The 18,238-nt window shown below is 40.3% G+C and overlaps 2 protein-coding genes across 9 annotated transcripts in view; one reads left to right on the plus strand and one right to left on the minus strand.

Moving 5' to 3' along the window:
* The window catches only part of ND-B14.7 (NADH dehydrogenase (ubiquinone) B14.7 subunit), a 158,794-nt gene that overhangs the window by 12,887 nt on the left and 127,669 nt on the right, over positions 1-18,238 (plus strand). The gene's annotated exons all lie outside the window — the stretch shown is intronic.
* The window catches only part of RIC-3 (RIC3 acetylcholine receptor chaperone), a 38,365-nt gene that overhangs the window by 10,533 nt on the left and 9,594 nt on the right, over positions 1-18,238 (minus strand). For 2 of the 7 annotated variants that reach the window (XM_069505437.1, XM_069505435.1), the window contains 5 exons: positions 14,917-15,041; positions 6,898-7,035; positions 5,302-5,407; positions 4,545-4,565; positions 3,791-3,882 (listed from right to left, as the gene is read on the minus strand). In XM_069505437.1, coding sequence (XP_069361538.1) covers positions 3,791-3,882; positions 4,545-4,565; positions 5,302-5,407; positions 6,898-7,035; positions 14,917-15,041 — 482 coding nt within the window. Of the gene's footprint in view, positions 1-3,790; positions 3,883-4,544; positions 4,566-5,301; positions 5,408-6,897; positions 7,036-14,874; positions 15,042-18,238 lie in introns of all 7 variants that reach the window. The other 5 variants (XM_034979263.2, XM_069505436.1, XM_069505433.1 and 2 more) reach the window with 4 other exon arrangements.

The raw sequence follows: 18,238 nt of genomic DNA on the forward strand, positions 1-18,238 counted from the left end.
AACGAAACTTTAGCGAAAATCATTCATCGACTGGTATCATAGAGAACCACTGAGAAAATCTTCCGAGGTCAAAACATGGAAAAAATAAAACTCCACGGAAACAAAGTCATGGGTAAAAGGTCTACTATCTAACGGAAATATGTAATATAATTTTTCGTGTTAATGAGGTCATAATTCATAATAATAGTTATTTTTTACGATTACCAAGTAGCGCTATCGGGTTGGGAGTTTGATAATGCATTCGAATAACTTATACATTTTAGTGTAAATTGAATTATCGTTTTTATTATGTAAATTTGTAGTATTTATGTAAAATATAGGTAGTTATATATTGTTTTAGTAGTTTTTTTTTTAAATACAGGAACAATTCTGCACGTTGCATGGGGACATTCTAAATTCTAGCTGTAATGCACAAAATAATAAATAAATTCAAATGTCTCGAGTATTGAGAATATTATACTAACAGTACACTAGATAGAAAATGATAGTGAATGATAACAATATGGCAGATGATACTCTTGCTAATTTACCAAAACGTTAGGGTAGGACGCTAAGATCATAATAGTTATTATACAGCCCTTCCGCTTTCTTTAATTTTATAATATCCCCTACCATAAGCACTGGAAGAGATCGCTATTTTAGCGATAAGGCCGCCTATTGAAATTTGGTAAGATAAATTTATTTATCTTACCAAATTTTACTTTCTCATCCACACCTTGCGAGCTATCCTATTTTATTTTATTTTTTTCTTTATTATACAAAAAAAAAACTATCGTACAATTTTCCTATTCTTACAATTTACAACATCTATTTCAATGTATTATTTCTTATTTCTTCTTTTATGTCCTGAATCACTTTAATTTTAAAAACTGTAAACACTTTATTTAATTTTATTTATCCATTTACTCGCCAACTTTATATATTCTATGCCACTGACGTTTAGGTAATATTTAAAAGGCGGTCACTGAAAATCAGCGTTGGGGCGTCTGGTACCTCAGATATTTGCTCTAGAGGTTTGTGTCTGAGGGGCCCGACGTCTCAACACAAGCTGAGTGGCCTACCTGTTCGAGGTGTTGCACAGCTGTACAGGATTTTGCCTACACTATGTACCACCTATATACCTCGAATAAACATTATTCTATTCTATTCTATTGTACTTGCAAACATCTTTGTTTTATATCTAATGTTTTGGTTTTGGTGTACAATAAAGAATATTTGTACTTTTACTTTACTTTACTTATTATACTTCTGATAGAATAATTAAGGAAGAATATTAGGACTCCGGACCATTATAAATCTATTTCAAGTTAAGGAAACAAAATCAAATAATATGGGTTTTTCCTTTCAAAGATATTGAGTCAAATTCTAAATACTCTGCTGACATGGTAATTCAAAGTACAAAAATTTTGAACTAACGCCTGAAATTAATTAATCAATGGTACTGATTCTGAGCACAACTTAATTTTAGAGTATTCGCATCCTCTTCTTACACATGTAATATGAAAAGGACAGACGCAGTTTGACAGATTTAAATTTAATTTTTAGATGTAAAACCCGTGATTTTAGCTGCCAGTCGCGAGCCTACTGTTTAAATTTGTAGCGTGCACTAAAATTTAGAGTCTTTAAATGTAAAGTTCATGTTCTGTCCCTTTTTAGCATTGTTAAAAAGAAGAGGATGCAGATACTCTAAATTTAGTTTAGAGAAAGATAACGTAATCGCTGCCATTCTATCTGTAATCTGTCGATAACTTTTAGCAACGATGTTATATTTTGATAAAAATGTATGGGCTTTTTGATAAATAACAACGATACTTAGTAACTTATCGATAAATTACCAATGATTGATTTTATTAATTAATTTCGACCATTTCCGACCATAGGAATGGAATCGACAAGCTCTATACGTGTTGTCAATATAATATTCTCAAAATATAAAAATAAAACATATAAATATATAAAAAATGTAATAAAACCGTCACCATGCCTCAAGCGTACATATTAAAACACCTAAGGATAACACGCAAATACTTCTACTTGTAGCTTCAAATGATGCCATAAACAATACAGATTCTCCTCTTGTCGCTCTAGTCTAGTCTTACAGCCGTACTCAGAGTCGCTAACCGTTCTTAAGATTGAGTTAAAACGAGAAAGATTTATGTGAGAGATATAGCTCTGTCTCGTTTTAACTAAACTTAAGTAACGATTAAGCTACTCTGAGTGCGACAGTTAGAAGAGGAATCTAACTGCGATTGTAACGATTCGATATACCTGCAAAGCTATATCTAACTCTTTAAACTCCTCTTTAAAAATGTATAATTTATTTTTTTATTTATTTTTTATTTTGTACCATAAAGTTGTAACAATAAAAAGAAAAAGAAAGTAAGAGTGGACACGAAAGCACTTGTCTCTATAAAAGATCTCTACTAACCTTGACAGTGCGAAAGGTTGTAAAGGGAGTACAACAGGTACAACAAAGATAAAAAGTAAGTATTATTATTATTATTTTTTAATAAAAATGGCGAGCAAACGAGCAGGCGGGTCACCTGATGTTAAGTGATTATAGCCGTCCATGAACATTTGCAACACCAGAGGAACCACCAATGCGTTGGCGGGCTTTCAGGAAGTTGTTGGTCTGCCCCTTGAATAACCCCATGTTGTAATCTAATGGCAACACCGCCGAAGGGAATTGATTCCACAGTTTGTGTGTGCGTGGAAAAATCTGGCACACAGATTAGAGAACGATCTGGCAACCGTACAACGGCTGGTCGAAGTGCTCCAGGCACCCAGATGGTGAGGGTGGAATTGTTTTTTTTTTTTTTAATTAGATACAAGTTAGCCCTTGACTGCAATCTCACCTGGTGGTAAGTGACGATGCAGTCTAAGATCGAAGCGGGCTAACCTGGAAGGGGTATGGCAGTTTTTAGTAAACCCATGCCCTTTTGGTTTCTACACGGCATCGCACCGGAACGCTAAATCGCTTGGCGGCACGGCTTTGCCGGTTATTATCATTATTAGACACTATCGCTAGTAAATTCTTCCCATAATAAGTCAATGATTCTTCCATATATTTTCCTATTCCTAACTACACTATTATTTACATTAGCATATCGGTGACGCGATCTTGAAGTTTTTATCAATCCCAAATTTCGAGATCGCATCGCATCGCAGTTTTTGCGCTTCGGATTCGCATCGCGTCGCATCGCAGTTATGTTTGCACCCTATGCCAGCAGGGTTAGCATGGGCGGGGATATAATTTTCTCCCCGGGGAAAGGATAAAATCTTTATCCCCTCCGACAGCTTTATCTACTCTCCGAGCATGGGCTCACGGGTGGATATAATTATCCACAGTGAATAAAACGGGGGACTTTTCGGTTTTTGGATCTTTTCCTTTACCTTTATTGGGTTAATGGTAATTGGTATTTGGGACCTATGTTGGGTTTATGTTGGGGTTCCCAAACATATTCTAAACATAACCCAAACACAACCCAAACATAACACAAACACAACCCAAACATAACCCAAACACAACCCAAACATAACCTAAACCCAACAGGTACCGCGAGACATGTTTTGATTTTTTAAGTTCTATGAGAATAAACTTAAACCCACGTCTAATGTCGAGGATAAAATTGTCCCCGAATTAGGGATAAACTTCTCCTCTCCCCTGTTGCCGTGCTTTGAGAGGTGGACAAGTAAATTTTATCCCTCGTCAGTGGATATAATTGGGGGATAAAATTTTTGTCTCCTGCCCATGCTAGGGGGGCTGAGGTATATCGAATCGATCGCGTACCGCGTCGCGCTGCGCGAGTTGCCCCACGATCCTTTGCATCGCTCGCTCCGTCTCCACGAGCCTGGCTCGCAGCGCCGCTAGCTCCGCGTCCCCTACACAATACACAGTCGCACAACAGTCAGAACAGTATTACCACTTTTATAAGTCGCATCGATAAAATTCGTTTGCGCAGAAAAGCGCAACCGAGTACCGACGAAAACCAAATGCAGGGTGTAAACAGAACGCTAGCAAAAACGTAGCGTTACTGTTATACCATTTGCCTCATTTTATAGTGTTAGTATTTTTCAAACCCGCAAGCGTATAGCGCGTAAAACTGGAGTCCATGTTCCACCTACGACGTGGCATTGACTCCGAGTGGCCTACTTACGCAACGTTCGTTGACCTCTAACTGTATTGAATCCCACGCTGACGATGCCTAGTTATAGAATCTTATCAGGTTTTTTAGCGTTGAAACTATCCTGAGTGATTTCCATATTATACATATCTTACACCCGGCGTCTCAAACGCGACGCGTGCGCGAACTGACTCCTTGAAAAAGGACCACGGATGGGTTCGAAACTAGTCGGGCTAACGTCGACTAAACACGTGAGTACAGCCTGGTGTAAAAGACATGTATAATGTTTTATCAGGTTTGTTTAATTCAATGTTTTTTTTAATTAGAACCAGTATTTTAATTAACGTTTTCCTGTTTCCCTCGTATTTTATACCTACCTAGTTGTACAATAAAAATAAATAAGTACAATGAAATACTCACTCGTATCAGTTTCTTTGTGTCCTGCATGCGTTCAAAGACAAAGATAGGTATTCAGTTTTGACACTAACTTTTCTATTTCATATTTTCTGTTCGAATTGTTTTACATAATATAATATTTTGCCAATAATAATTTCTTTAAATCCGCATTCACACCAATGAAAAATTTCGTTGTGCGTCGTGACAGTTAAATTTTAATCCACGTATGCCTCACGCTATACTCCTCGTTCGGGCATGAACGCGCGTAATTTTTTTTTATTCAGATACAAGTTAGCCCTTGACTGCAATCTCACCTGGTGGTAAGTGATGATGCAGTCTAAGATGATAGCGGGCTAACCTGGAAGGGGTATGGCAGTTTTTATTAAACCCATACCCCTTTGGTTTCTACACGGCATCGTACCGGAACGCTAAATCGCTTGGCGGCACGGCTTTGCCGGTAGGGTGGTAACTAGCCACGGCCGAAGCCTCCCACCAGACCAGACCAGAAATTTAGAAATTATAAAATTCCAAACCCCTGCCAGGAATCGAACCCGGGACCTCCCACTATTAAGACCACAGCGCTCACCACTGCGCCAGGGAGGTCGTCGTAATGCAGCCGCCGCCGTCTCTGCATCCTCTCCTCGCTACTTCCCATGCCCTACGGGCAGTGTGTGACAGGGTAGAAGAGGAGCGCGACAGAGCATAGCATAGGTCAGTGCTAATTGGTCACCCTTAGCGAATCACCCGGCAGATCTTGTTTAGTGGAATTTAGAGAGCTTACCCAGTTTGTCTGGCGAAGACCTGGAGTCATCCCGGAACACCCGCCGGCGGAACTGCGGGTCGGGAGCCACCGCCTCGTACGGAGACCCCGTCCGTTTGAATAATATCTACAAAGGTAAATAGGAGTCTAGTTTAGTCAGATGACATAATATGGATCCGATATACAAGTTACCAAAAGCTTAATTTGTTGCTTGGTGGTGGTGGTGGCCTAAAAGGTGGTGCGTATTGGTTGGCTTTACCTGCACGTTTAGCAGTGGGAAGGCGGGCGGTGCTTATCACATACTGCATTTTTTAAATTCAGATACAAGGTTGCCCATGAGTGCAATCTCACCTGGTGGTAAGTAATGATGCAGTCTAAGATGGAAGCGGGCTAACTTGGAAGGGTTTTTTATCGACGACCTCCCTGGCGCAGTGGTGAGCGCTGTGGTCTTAATAGTGGGAGGTCCTGGGTTCGATTCCTGGCAGGGGTTTGGAATTTTATAATTTCTAAATTTCTGGTCTGGTCTGGTGGGAGGCTTCGGCCGTGGCTAGTTACCACCCTACCGGCAAAACCGTGCCGCCAAGCGATTTAGCGTTCCGGTACGATGCCGTGTAGAAACCAAAGGGGTATGGGTTTAATAAAAACTGCCATACCCCTTCCAGGTTAGCCCGCTATCATCTTAGACTGCATCATCACTTACCACCAGGTGAGATTGCAGTCAAGGGCTAACTTGTATCTGAATTAAAAAAAAAAAAAAATTAAACCCACACCACTTTGGTTTCTACACGACATCGTACCGGAACGCTTAATCGCTTGGCGGCACGGCTTTGCCGGTAGGGTGGTAACTAGCCTCGGCTGAAGCCTCCCACCAGACCAGACCAGAAATTTAGAAATTATAAAATTCCAAACCCCTGCCAGTAATCGAATCAGGGATCTTCCAGTAATAAGACAACAGCGCTTACCACTGCGCCAGGGAGGTCGTCAAAAGGTTAGGGTAGGTTTATGAATCTCTGGGGTGCCAGCCAGGTAACCTCCCAGTGTGCCTGGGTGCTGCTGGTCCCTTTTGGATGCATCCGGCATCCGAGGGGAAGAGCACTATTCGGGCCGGTGCACCCCGGTAACATGGCTAATAATCTCTCTTCGGGGATATTGTTAGCCATGGCTAATGACCTGGCAGGGGGAGGTTTCTCCGCGTGTCCCTCTGACTAGCAGAGGGCACAGCGGAAGAGGCCGAGGATGGGACGTAAGCGACGTGCGTGGAGTGTGCAGTTGTCGCCTGTTGGGTCCCCGGGTCGGGAGGCGCACGCACTTGGCCGGTGCGCCTCGGACGTGCGGTGTGAGGACCTCGTGAGCGGGGTCCCCGGTGGAGGATCCTCCTCGGCGGGTGTAGCTGACTGGGTCGCGGTGGTTTGCTTCGGCGTTCCCGTGACCCAGTCACCAGGCGACGCGCAGGAGCGCCACTGGGTTTTACTGGGCATTCCGCTCGCCTCTTGGCCGGCGAGTCCCACATACCTTCCCTCCAGTTAGTTGGCTGGCTGGCTTCCAGGAGGGGGGGATGCGTAAACGCATTTCCCAGCGTTAAAAAAAAAAGGGTTTATGAGTCTCTGCCAAACATACCTTGCTAAGCGTGTACACGAAGAACACGATGATGCATATGGTGTAGATGGGCATCACGAACCCCATAGAGGATTTAGGGGCCGGGACGGGCCCGCCAGGGGACCCCAGAGGCGGACGCATGCCAGGAATCGGTGGTGGCTGTAAAAAAATTACAAAATTAAACATCGGTCAAATGCGAGTCGGACCAGTACCATCGTACAAGAAATAACACTTTTTAAAATTTTTAAATTTTCGTTGACAGCCAGAATATGTAAATTGTAGGTACATCAAAATTTTAACTCTCTATCTATTACGGTTTACGAGATGCAGCCCGCTGACAGACAGACGAAAAGACGCACGGACAGCGGATGCTTAGTAATAGGGACCCGTTGCTTGTAGTTCTTCGCGCACGAAAGCCTAACCGGCTTTACCGGTAGTGTGCGTTGCGCCTTAATCCTCAAAAAGTCATACCTGTTTATTTTCCATTCTTTATGAATCTGACATAAGCAATTTCTAATCTTTATTATCTAAATATTTAAGAGGTAGGTAATAGTAAAAATAAGAAAGAATTTTTAACAAACAAAAAACAAGTCGCGATTAAATGTCGTTAGTCTGCAATCTACAACGGTAAATCGAAAATAAATCGAATGCTCCCTAATTTTTGACACAGAATCGATTGCCAAATAAGTTGCAACGACAGCGATACTTCAGTTATATAATACTAGCTGATGCCCGCGACTTCGTCCGCGTGGAATTAGGTTTTTTATAAATCCCGTGGGAACTCAGATAAAAGTAGCCTATGTCACTCTCCAGGTATTTATCTATACCCATGCAAAAAATCACGTCAATCCGTTGCACCGTTGATCGAAGGACAAACCAACAAACTAATAAACCAACAAACAAACACACTTTCACATTTATAATATGGGTACTGATGTCGTCAGTCTGCAAAGCCTCAACCGATTTTAAAGAATAAACACAATAAAAGCACTGATTACACACGAGTATGATTGAGGAGTCAATCGCAACTGATGGTCGATACGACTGGCGACTGGCGACTGGCGACTGGCGACTGGCGACTGGCGACTGGCGACTGAAGCGCGATTCAAAAATGTAAACGGATTTACGACGACGCGGCTTTACGATTTCCTGTTTATACTTGGGTAACGCAGACTTGCGACTAAACGGCTGGGAAATATTAACCAACTAGATGATGCCCGCGACTTCGCGTGGATTTAGGTTTTTAAAAATCCCATGGGAATTCTTTGATTTTCCGGGATAAAAAGTAGCCTATGTTTGTCCTTCCCCGGGATGCAAGCTATCTCTGTACCAAATTTTGTCAAAATCGGTTGAACGGTTGGGCCTTGAAAAGCTAGCAGACAGACAGACAGACAGACAGACACACACTTTCACATTTATAATATTAGTAAGGAGAAAAATTATGATAAATTTAATCCAAAGTAGTGTGTTTCTCTTCTTAATATCTGTATAACAAAAAACTGACTGACTAAGATATCAAAATACAGCTCAAATCACTGGATCTAGAATACTAGAAACGACTCTAGAAACTTGAAATTTTGCGTCTAGGACCTCTGTAGTGGTGTCATAGACCCTTACTAAGAAAGGATTTGAAAAATTTCTACGACATCTTTAAAATAACCTAAGATAATATTAGTATGGATTAGTATCCATACTAATATTATAAATGCGAAAGTGTGTCTGTCTGCTAGCTTTTCACGGCCCAACCGTTCAACCGATTTTGACGAAATTTTGTACAGAGATAGCTTGCATCTCGGGGAAGGACATAGGATTTTATCCCGGAAAATTAAAGAGTTTCCACTTGGATTTTCAAAAACCTAAATCCACACGAACGAAGGCGCGTGCATCAGCTAGTACTAATAATAGGAAAGTGAAAAACGCAAGTCTGCAACACCCACTACGGAAATTTATTTTCGTAAATTAGAAAAAATAATTTTCCGGTCTAAAATTATAAACGTGGATGTGGTAGATACATAAATAAAATTCAAATTTGAAGAATGATTTTTACAGGGGTCTACGATTTACGCCTTCCTATATACCTAGTACCTACGCGACAGATCGAAATGGCAATCTGAGAGGGAACGCTCCACACACCCGCACCAACTTTTGAAAATTACGCAACCGATTTTTGAAAATTCAACCCCTAAGGGGGTTAAATAGGGGTTTTAAATTTGTGTAGTCCATACGGACGAGGTCGCGAGCATTAGTTTATAATAATAGTTTAGATTTTTCCATCTGTCGGCAGCAAAAACAAATTAATTGTGTTAGAAATCATGTTATAAATATTAAAAATTGTAATGAGTTAAATACTATGGCCATAATTAATAGAACGCATTAAATATGATATGAAGGAAACATTTAATTGAATGAAGAATATTGCAACCTAAACCTTATGCGATTCATTCAATCAAATGTTGTTGACAATACACATCCCTAAATTGCATATCTATTTAAAGTAGGATTTAAAGTAACTTACTTACTAAGCTTGCTAATCGTTAAAATTACTAAAATTATTTATCAAAGTAGTATTACATATATTTGTTTGTTAACATAATAATGACTTTAATTAAGATACTTTGAAAACGAATCTTAAGGAATGAACGAAGGTAACTTCACGTCATTTCGATTAATATCTGAGTTCATTCATGATAGATGATATAAAAAGCCATGTGGCCTAATAGGCAGGTAGTGCTGTAATGAAGATCGACAAATAAACTTGTGAAATCGTCTTCGAGTTATTTTTCCTTCGTGGGCACCTTTACAATTGGGATTTTTTTGTATGACTTCTGACATAATTTACAAGTTCAATAGAGCAACTGAAACATACGTGTACAGTGCTGTACAGTGCGACAAGGTGGATAGAGTCGTGGGATACCGGTAGCAAAGTGTGCGAATCACCATACAAATGTATGTGAGATATTCCTCAGCGACTCATCTTCGAGACTCGCGTAGGATACTAGGTCGTCTGTAAGTATCGTAATGTAAGAAGGGCCTAAAGCGAATCTTTCTTTGGTAGTTAGGTACACATATTTTAGTTATGGGAGTAGGTAGGCATTCATTATATGAAGGTAAGTAGGCTGAGTCAGTGCGAGTCTTATGAGTTTCGTAATTATAAACAGTGTGGGCGACTGCTCCTCTGCATAACAAAGAATTTACAACTACTCATAATAATTACATTTACATCAGGTACCTACCTACCTGCCTACTGTCTTGTCATATAGGTACCTACAGTACAAACACATTGATCTTTTTGAGTTTTTAGGGTTCCGTACCTCAAAAGGAAAAACGGAACCCTTATAGGATCACTTTGTTGTCTGTCTGTCTGTCAAGAAACCTACAGGGTACTTCCCGTTGACCAAGAATCATGAAATTTGGCAGATAGGTACATCTTATAGCTGACATTTAGGGAAAAATCTGAAAACCGTGAATTTAGGGTTAGATCTTACAAAAAAAAAAAATGTGGTCATGAACTAATAATTAGTATTTTCAACTTTCGAAGTGTGTGACTAAATCAAATGGGGTATCATATGAAAGGTCTTCACCTGTACATTCTAAAACAGATTTTTATTTATTTTTACGCATCATAGTTTTTGAATTATCGTGCAAAATGTCGAAAAATACGACTGTAGTACGGAACCCTCATTGCGCGAGCCTGACTCGCACTTGGCCGGTTTTTTTTAAATATATTCAAACTAGATGCTGATACATAGAGTTCCCGCCACTTTGGATTTAGGTTTTTAAGAATCCCGTGGGAACTCTTTGATTTTCCGGGATAAAAGGTATAGCCGATATCCTTCCCCAGGATGCAAGCTATATCTGTACCAAATTTCGTCAAAATCGGTTGAACGAATGGGCCGTGAAAGGCTAGCAGACAGACAGACAGACAGACACACTTTCACATTTATAATATTAGTATGGGTTTCACCTCATTTCTTAGCCCACCGATCACTCTAATTATTGACTGAAATGTATTGTTGCAGAAAGAATACCATAAATACTATATACAAACCATTAATTTTAAGTTTGTTAAGATGAATAAACTAGTTTTCTTTCTTTCTTTCAAATACTTCAGACCTGTAGGGCGATTGTCTAAAACCTGCATCAATCATTATTACAATCTCAATTGTTCTGATTGGCTGAATTTGTGCGATTCTTGTTGCAACAATGCATTGTGTAAGCGAGCATTTACCAATCAGAGAAGATTGCGATCGTGACATTGCAGCTGTCAAACAACCGCGGTAGGGCCACTGGACGCGTTTGGAACCCTCGTAGAAGTTTGCGTAATAATTATCAGCACTATATCTTACAAATCCAACATCTGACTATCAAAAGGAGTAATTTATTACCTATTTTGAATAAGTAAATCATTTGACTTTGACTTAAAGACCTGTGCAAAACTTCGTAGGCTTTGCTAAAGCAGTGCTAGGGCATCAGGTTTTGATTGATCGGTTGCAAAGCTAGGCGCGATGTGAAGATAAACAAACAAGTTGGGCGGGCGACATTGGCAGCGAGTCGACCCACATTCGCGGCCTAGACACAGTGTGGAAATAACGCGTTCGAATGCGTCAGAGGTACCCTGTCTTAGCTATGGTTCTACTTGCACATACGATTAGAACTTTTTTTTTTTTATTCAGATACAAGTTAGCCCTTGACTGCAATCTCACCTGGTGGTAAGTGATGATGCAGTCTAAGATGATAGCGGGCTAACCTGGAAGGGGTATGGCAGTTTTTATTAAACCCATACCCCTTTGGTTTCTACACGGCATCGTACCGGAACGCTAAATCGCTTGGCGGCACGGCTTTGCCGGTAGGGTGGTAACTAGCCACGGCCGAAGCCTCCCACCAGACCAGACCAGAAATTTAGAAATTATATAATTCCAAACCCCTGCCAGGAATCGAACCCGGGACCTCCCACTATTAAGACCACAGCGCTCACCACTGCGCCAGGAGGTCGTCAACTGTTTCTAAAGAAAGGTGCGATAGTTTTTTTTCTACCATAAAGCACCTCTATCCAATGGCAGCTTTATTTCTACTACCATCTAGCCTATGGGCTGATAAGTTATATTATTCTAGCTTAAACTTATACTTCTGATTAATTACTAAATCGCGCCGGCCGCCATTTTAGTGACGTCAGCACTAGACTGAAGTTTCGAGCTGATGGTATATATTTTTATTTCGGCTGACGTCAAAATGACGTCATTTCGATGTTAATGAGACATGGTTCCAGCGCAATAGCAATTTTTGGGACTTATACAGTATACACCCAGTCATAAGATCACCGAGACCCAAAAATAATGAGAGTGACATCATTCGCGTAACTGTTGGTCTTCGTGTGGTACAAGATTGAAGCGAAAAGAGTTAAATAAGCAAAATTCCTTTACATTTTCATTCCAATGTAAAATTCTACAAGTAAACAGCATAATTTATACCAGTAAATAGCTTATGCTCGCGACTTCGTCCGCGTGAACTACAAAAATTTCAAGTTTTCAAAAATCCTTTCTTACCGGATGTCTACGTCATAATAGCTATCTACATGCCAAATTTCAGCCTGATCCGTCCAGTAGTTTGAGCAGTGCGTTGATAGATCAGTCAGTCAGTCACCTTTTCCTTTTATATAATATGTATTTAGATATTATTGACGCGTTTTGACGTTCGATAAAAAGATACTGCTGCTCGATTGCGGTAGAATGACAGCCGATTGGTTTGGTCTGATTGGTTGACGCTCGCTTACTATTGGCTAAAATGCATAGTTGCAACAAGAATCACAAAAATTCAACCAATCACAACAATTGAGATTATTATAATGATCGATGCAGGTTTTATAAAATCGACCTACCGATTTAACTAGTTGTCAAATACCGGATTACATGCGAGCGTTAACGTGTAAAAATTTTAAAAACGATTTTGACGACCTCCCTGGCGCAGTGGTGAGCGCTGTGGTCTTAATAGTGGGAGGTCCCGGGTTCGATTCCTGGCAGGGGTTTGGAATTATATAATTTCTAAATTTCTGGTCTGGTCTGGTGGGAGGCTTCGGCCGTGGCTAGTTACCACCCTACCGGCAAAGCCGTGCCGCCAAGCGATTTAGCGTTCCGGTACGATGCCGTGTAGAAACCAAAGGGGTATGGGTTTAATAAAAACTGCCATACCCCTTCCAGGTTAGCCCGCTATCATCTTAGACTGCGTCATCACTTACCACCAGGTGAGATTGCAGTCAAGGGCTAACTTGTATCTGAATAAAAAATAAAAAATAAAACGCACCGAATTGAGAACCTCATCCCTATTGGAAGTCGGTTAATAAGAGGTGTGCAAAATTATATTAGGAAGACTGTAAGTTTATGACTTATACCAAGGCATAAGGGACGCCAACGCTGCGCATACGCCACATTTGGACGACTATACTTGCGCGGTGGTTTATTTTGATATCAATCCACGACAACGCAAGTTCTGTGGTTGTGCGTTTAGCTTTACACGACACACATTGTAGAAATAATTGTCTAGAGTCGTGCTACTCGTAATATCATGCCTCTGGGCATTAGAAATATGCTTCACTACACACATATCTATTCAAATATATATAAAGATATATATGTATATATATATAATACTAGCATATGCTCGCGACTTCGTCTGCGTGGACTACACAAATTTCAAACCCCTATTTTACACACTTAGGGGTTGTATTTTCAAAAATCCTTTCTTAGCGGATGTCCACGTCATAATATCTGCATGCCTTTCAGCCCGATCCGTCCAGTAGTTTGAGCTGTGCATTGATAGATCAGTCAGTCAGTCACCTTTTCCTTTTATATATGTATAATTAGATATTATTGCCTAATTTAAAGCAATTTATTTGAATCAATATTTTAAATAGCACAAATAGAAAGCTTTTGTTTGTTATTCTGCTAATATTTTAGGCTTACTAATGATATATTTAGGTTAATACTTAAATTATAAGCACACTTACGGTTATGGTTATTGTTAGAAGTCATCGTTGCGAAGCAGCTCGGAGGATTAAGTCATTAAAACATTAAAATTCCGATGAAGGTCTTGAGATCCAAGAAAAATATTAGTGTCATATCAAAATTATGTTTGGCAATCAAAAGGGTTTATGGTTGCTTAAAAGTTTGTACAAAAAAATAATTTGCTACTTAAAGTAGACTTATACAAGCGGTTTCACGTGCCTACGTCATCCATACTAATATTATAAATGCGAAAGTGTGTCTGTCTGTCTGCTAGCTTTTCAAGGCCCAACAGTTCAACCGATTTGGATGAAATTTGGTACAGATTTAGCTTACATCCCGGGAAAGGAGATAGGTTAATTTTCATCCCAAAAAATTACAGAGTCCCCACGGGAATTCCACGCGGACGAAGTCGCGGGCATCAGCTAGTGTACTATAATTGCAAAGCTGGTAGTTGGTGAATATACTAAGTGAATGAGTGAAGACTTCACACTTTGCTATATTAAAGACTAGCGACCCGCCCCGGCTTCGCATGGGTACAATGTAGATACTAATGTGGTGTCATTGAGGTGTTACTGCCTTGGAAACTCAAATAAGAGAATTTTTATTCCGACCTAATTCACATTATTTCAATTTCTCTAGGGATCTCTATTTTTTGAGAATGTAACTATAGCTATAAACCTTTCTCTTGAATCACTCTATCTGTAAGTGAAAACCGCATTAAAATCTGTTGCGTAGTTTAAAAGATCTACGCGTTCATACATACATACAGACAGCGAAAGCGACTTTATTTTATACTATGTAGAGAAGAGACGGTCACTCCAAGATATTGCATAGAAACGCAACTCTACATATTCGCACGCGCCCCTTCGTAATCTCGCGCCCCTAGGCACGTGCCTAGTTCGCCATAGGGATAATCCGCTACTGCTCAAGACCTTCACAAGAATTTCCTACCTGCCATTCCAGCGAAGCCATCGCACCTGCAAGATCCAACACAACTGACCTTGATGTCCGGTTCGTAGTACACAGATAGTGGGGACCGTACCCGGACATGCGGTGGCAGCACCACGGGCCGGGACGCCGGGGCCGGCCCGGGGGGTATCGCCCGACCACGCTCGAGCAGTGCTGGGTGCTGGCCGATGCGGATTGGCGGACGTTCTTGCTTCAATACTGAAATAATAACCATCAGTCAGTCAGTCATCATGACCCACCAATCGCCAGCTCACTGATGAGCATGGGTCTCCTCTCAGATTGAGAAGGTCTTAGGCCACAGTCCATGCGGACTGGCATACTTCACACACCTAGGAGAACATTATGGATCATTTTGGTTGCCTGGAAGAAATAGAATAGAATAGAAAAGATAGCTAGGTAGCGATAAGACTGCCGAATTGTACTTGCTTATATTTTTGTTTTGCTTTGTATTTGTTTTCCTATACTAATTTTGTGGTGTACAATAATAGCAGGTGTATTCATTAATTCAATCATTATGGAGAACTCTTAGGCCTCGTTTACGAAGACGCGGGGCGTCACGCGTCGCGTGTGGCGTGGCGTCTCGCGGCGCGTCGTACGTTTTTTATGTTTACGTTGAGGCAGCGCGTGAAGCGGCACTGATCATGGCAGAAGGTTCCGCTGCGGGCATCGCTTCATCGAAAATTGCCGCCGCGTGCGCCGCCACGATGAACGCCGCGTGCGCCGCCACAATGAACGCCGCGTGGGACGCGTCGATGCCATCCGCGGGCTCGGCCGCAAAAAAATCTCAAACAAACGCGTATAAAATTGCTTCTCCGTAAACGCACTCATACAACACCATATGCTTAAATTAAGTGCGGGCCGCGCCGCCCATCGCAACGCGCGACGCCCCGCGTCTCCGTAAACGAGGCCTTAGACATGCAGGTTTCAGTAAGTAGTTTTCGTTAATTAATTATCTATTAGATTTTATTCTCTGTGCGTCGTATTCCATATTGCTGAGGGTCGGAATCCCTTCCATTGATCACATAATGGTAGTTTTCTGGGGAAAATAATGCAGTGGGTTCCCACTTCCCAGATCTTTACGTATACAACTCGACTAAGAGCATGACTTTATATCGAAAGGCATTCCGAACCAGTGGGGTAGATGCATCCGACTATTCGAAAGTACTTGTAAAAGTTTATTCGAATAAAAAAGATTTTTATTTATTTATTTATCTGATAGCACTAAATAGTACTTGCTTTAGAAAAACATCGTGAGGAAACTTGCATGCCAGAGAGTTCTTTATAATGTTCCCAAAGGTGTGTGAAATCTACTAATCCGCACTTGGTCAGTATGGTGGACTATCGCCTATACCCTTCTCATTTTGAAAGGAGACCCGTGTATTAGAGATGATGATACTAAAGAGAAATCGCATGGCTCAATTTATCAAGTGTGTGTGCGTACGCGCAAGTAGCGCATGTTTGTTCAAATTAAGTTTTAGGCTTATGCGCCGGATTTCTCTCCAGTTTTCAACAAAAGTTCATTCATTTACAAGTAGTCCATGTAAACGTTGGCCCAACGCACTGGTCGGGTATATGAACCTTTCAAACAAAAAAAGAATTTTCAAAATCGGTCCAGGCGTCTTCGAGTAATCAGGGAACATACATAAAACATTTTAAAAAAAAAGATTCCGACGAATTGAGAACCTCCTCCTTTTTTGAAGTCGGTTAAAAATGCATGATGCATGTTGTACCATACAGATTTGTCTGATCAGCGGATCATAGCAACTAAGCTTTTGGTGTCTTGTATACCTAGTTTTGTTAAACTGTTATACTTAATGCTAAATTTTAATATAAGTAAGACCGATTCTCTTGTACACAATCTCTAAACTAAACTAAATTAACAGGTGTAAATCTAGTGCCATCTTTTTTCGCAAGCAACATTATGAAAGGGATAGCAATAGATTTAGGCGTGACATTTTAGTTTAGTTTAGAGATTGTGTACAATATACAAAAACAGGCATATGAATGAATATTCACAAAATATTAAGAAATAGGACAAACATTAGTAAAATATTATCATAAGTTAAAATTAACACAATGTCAGTGTGTGGTACATAGTACAACATTTAAAGATTTTATATGTAACATGTAAGAGCTATGACTTTTACATGACATCGTATACAGTCTCCAGTAAAAACTATAAAATAACCAGCCCTAAGTAAAATAAAACATGACTCTTTCATGAAGCGCCCTACCGGCAAAGCCGTGCCGCCAAGCGATTAAGCGTTCCGGTACGATGCCGTGTAGAAACCAAAGATGGGTTTAATAAAAACTGTCATACCCCTTCCAGGTCAGCCCGCTACCATCTTAGACTGCGTCATCACTTACCACCAGGTGAGATTGCAGTCAAGGGCTAACTTGTATCTGAATAAAAAATAAATAAAAAAAGCGCTAAAACGACCTATGAATCATTATTTCCAATGTTACGCCAGGGACAGGATTACACCCAAAAATAGATCACAATTTAAAATGAGAGCGCTTTAAACACTCTGATAGCAGGCTCCTATGTGTAATCCAGTCATTTCCTAATTATATCTACTTGTAACAAAGCCGACTGACTCATGAATAAAATTAGGAGCAATTGATTAGTGCACACGCATTGTCTAAATTCACTACATCTCTATAACGTCATGAAAGATATATTCCAAAACCAGCCAAGTGCGTGGCGGGCCACGCGCAGTGTAGCGTTCCGTAGAACTCCTTAACCTGTGAACCCTATTTAGCCATGATAGTTTTTCTTTAAAATTCATTATATATACTACTGCTGTGAATTTTTTCACGTCCCTATACACTACCATTTGGCTGATAGAGGGGAGGGGAGGACACTTGACTCTAAAAATTATCACTTTAAAACATCATATTTTACAAACAGATCTAGAAATCGAAAAATGATGTTCCCACATCCACAGTATTTTTAAAAGGCCTATTCAACTACACACACTATTTTATTTCACCACTTTGTCGGCGTGATTAATATGCCAAATTACAGATTTCTTGCACTAATAGTCTCTGAGATTAACTGAGGACGGATGGACATGGCGAAACTATAAGGGTTCCTTGTTTACTACGGAACCCTAAAAACAAGGAATTTCAAAAACATGAACAACTGCATTGTATTGCGGAGACCATGTTAATTTTTAGTAACATCATAACTGGCATAGATTACTTAGTTCTGCGTACGTACATGCGTACCAGAACAATAGGTACATTAGTTTTAAGTGTAATAACCATTTTAAATTATCGTTTAAACTAAAAAAAGCGCGAAAAATGATTGTGACGTCACATTTCAGTATTTCATAGTAGCTCGCATACTAGGCGCGCGTTTTGACCTTTAATAAAAAGTAACTGATTTGACT

The sequence above is a fragment of the Maniola hyperantus genome, chromosome 20 (assembly GCF_902806685.2).
Source record: "Maniola hyperantus chromosome 20, iAphHyp1.2, whole genome shotgun sequence".
In the NCBI taxonomy this organism is placed as follows: domain Eukaryota; kingdom Metazoa; phylum Arthropoda; class Insecta; order Lepidoptera; family Nymphalidae; genus Maniola; species Maniola hyperantus.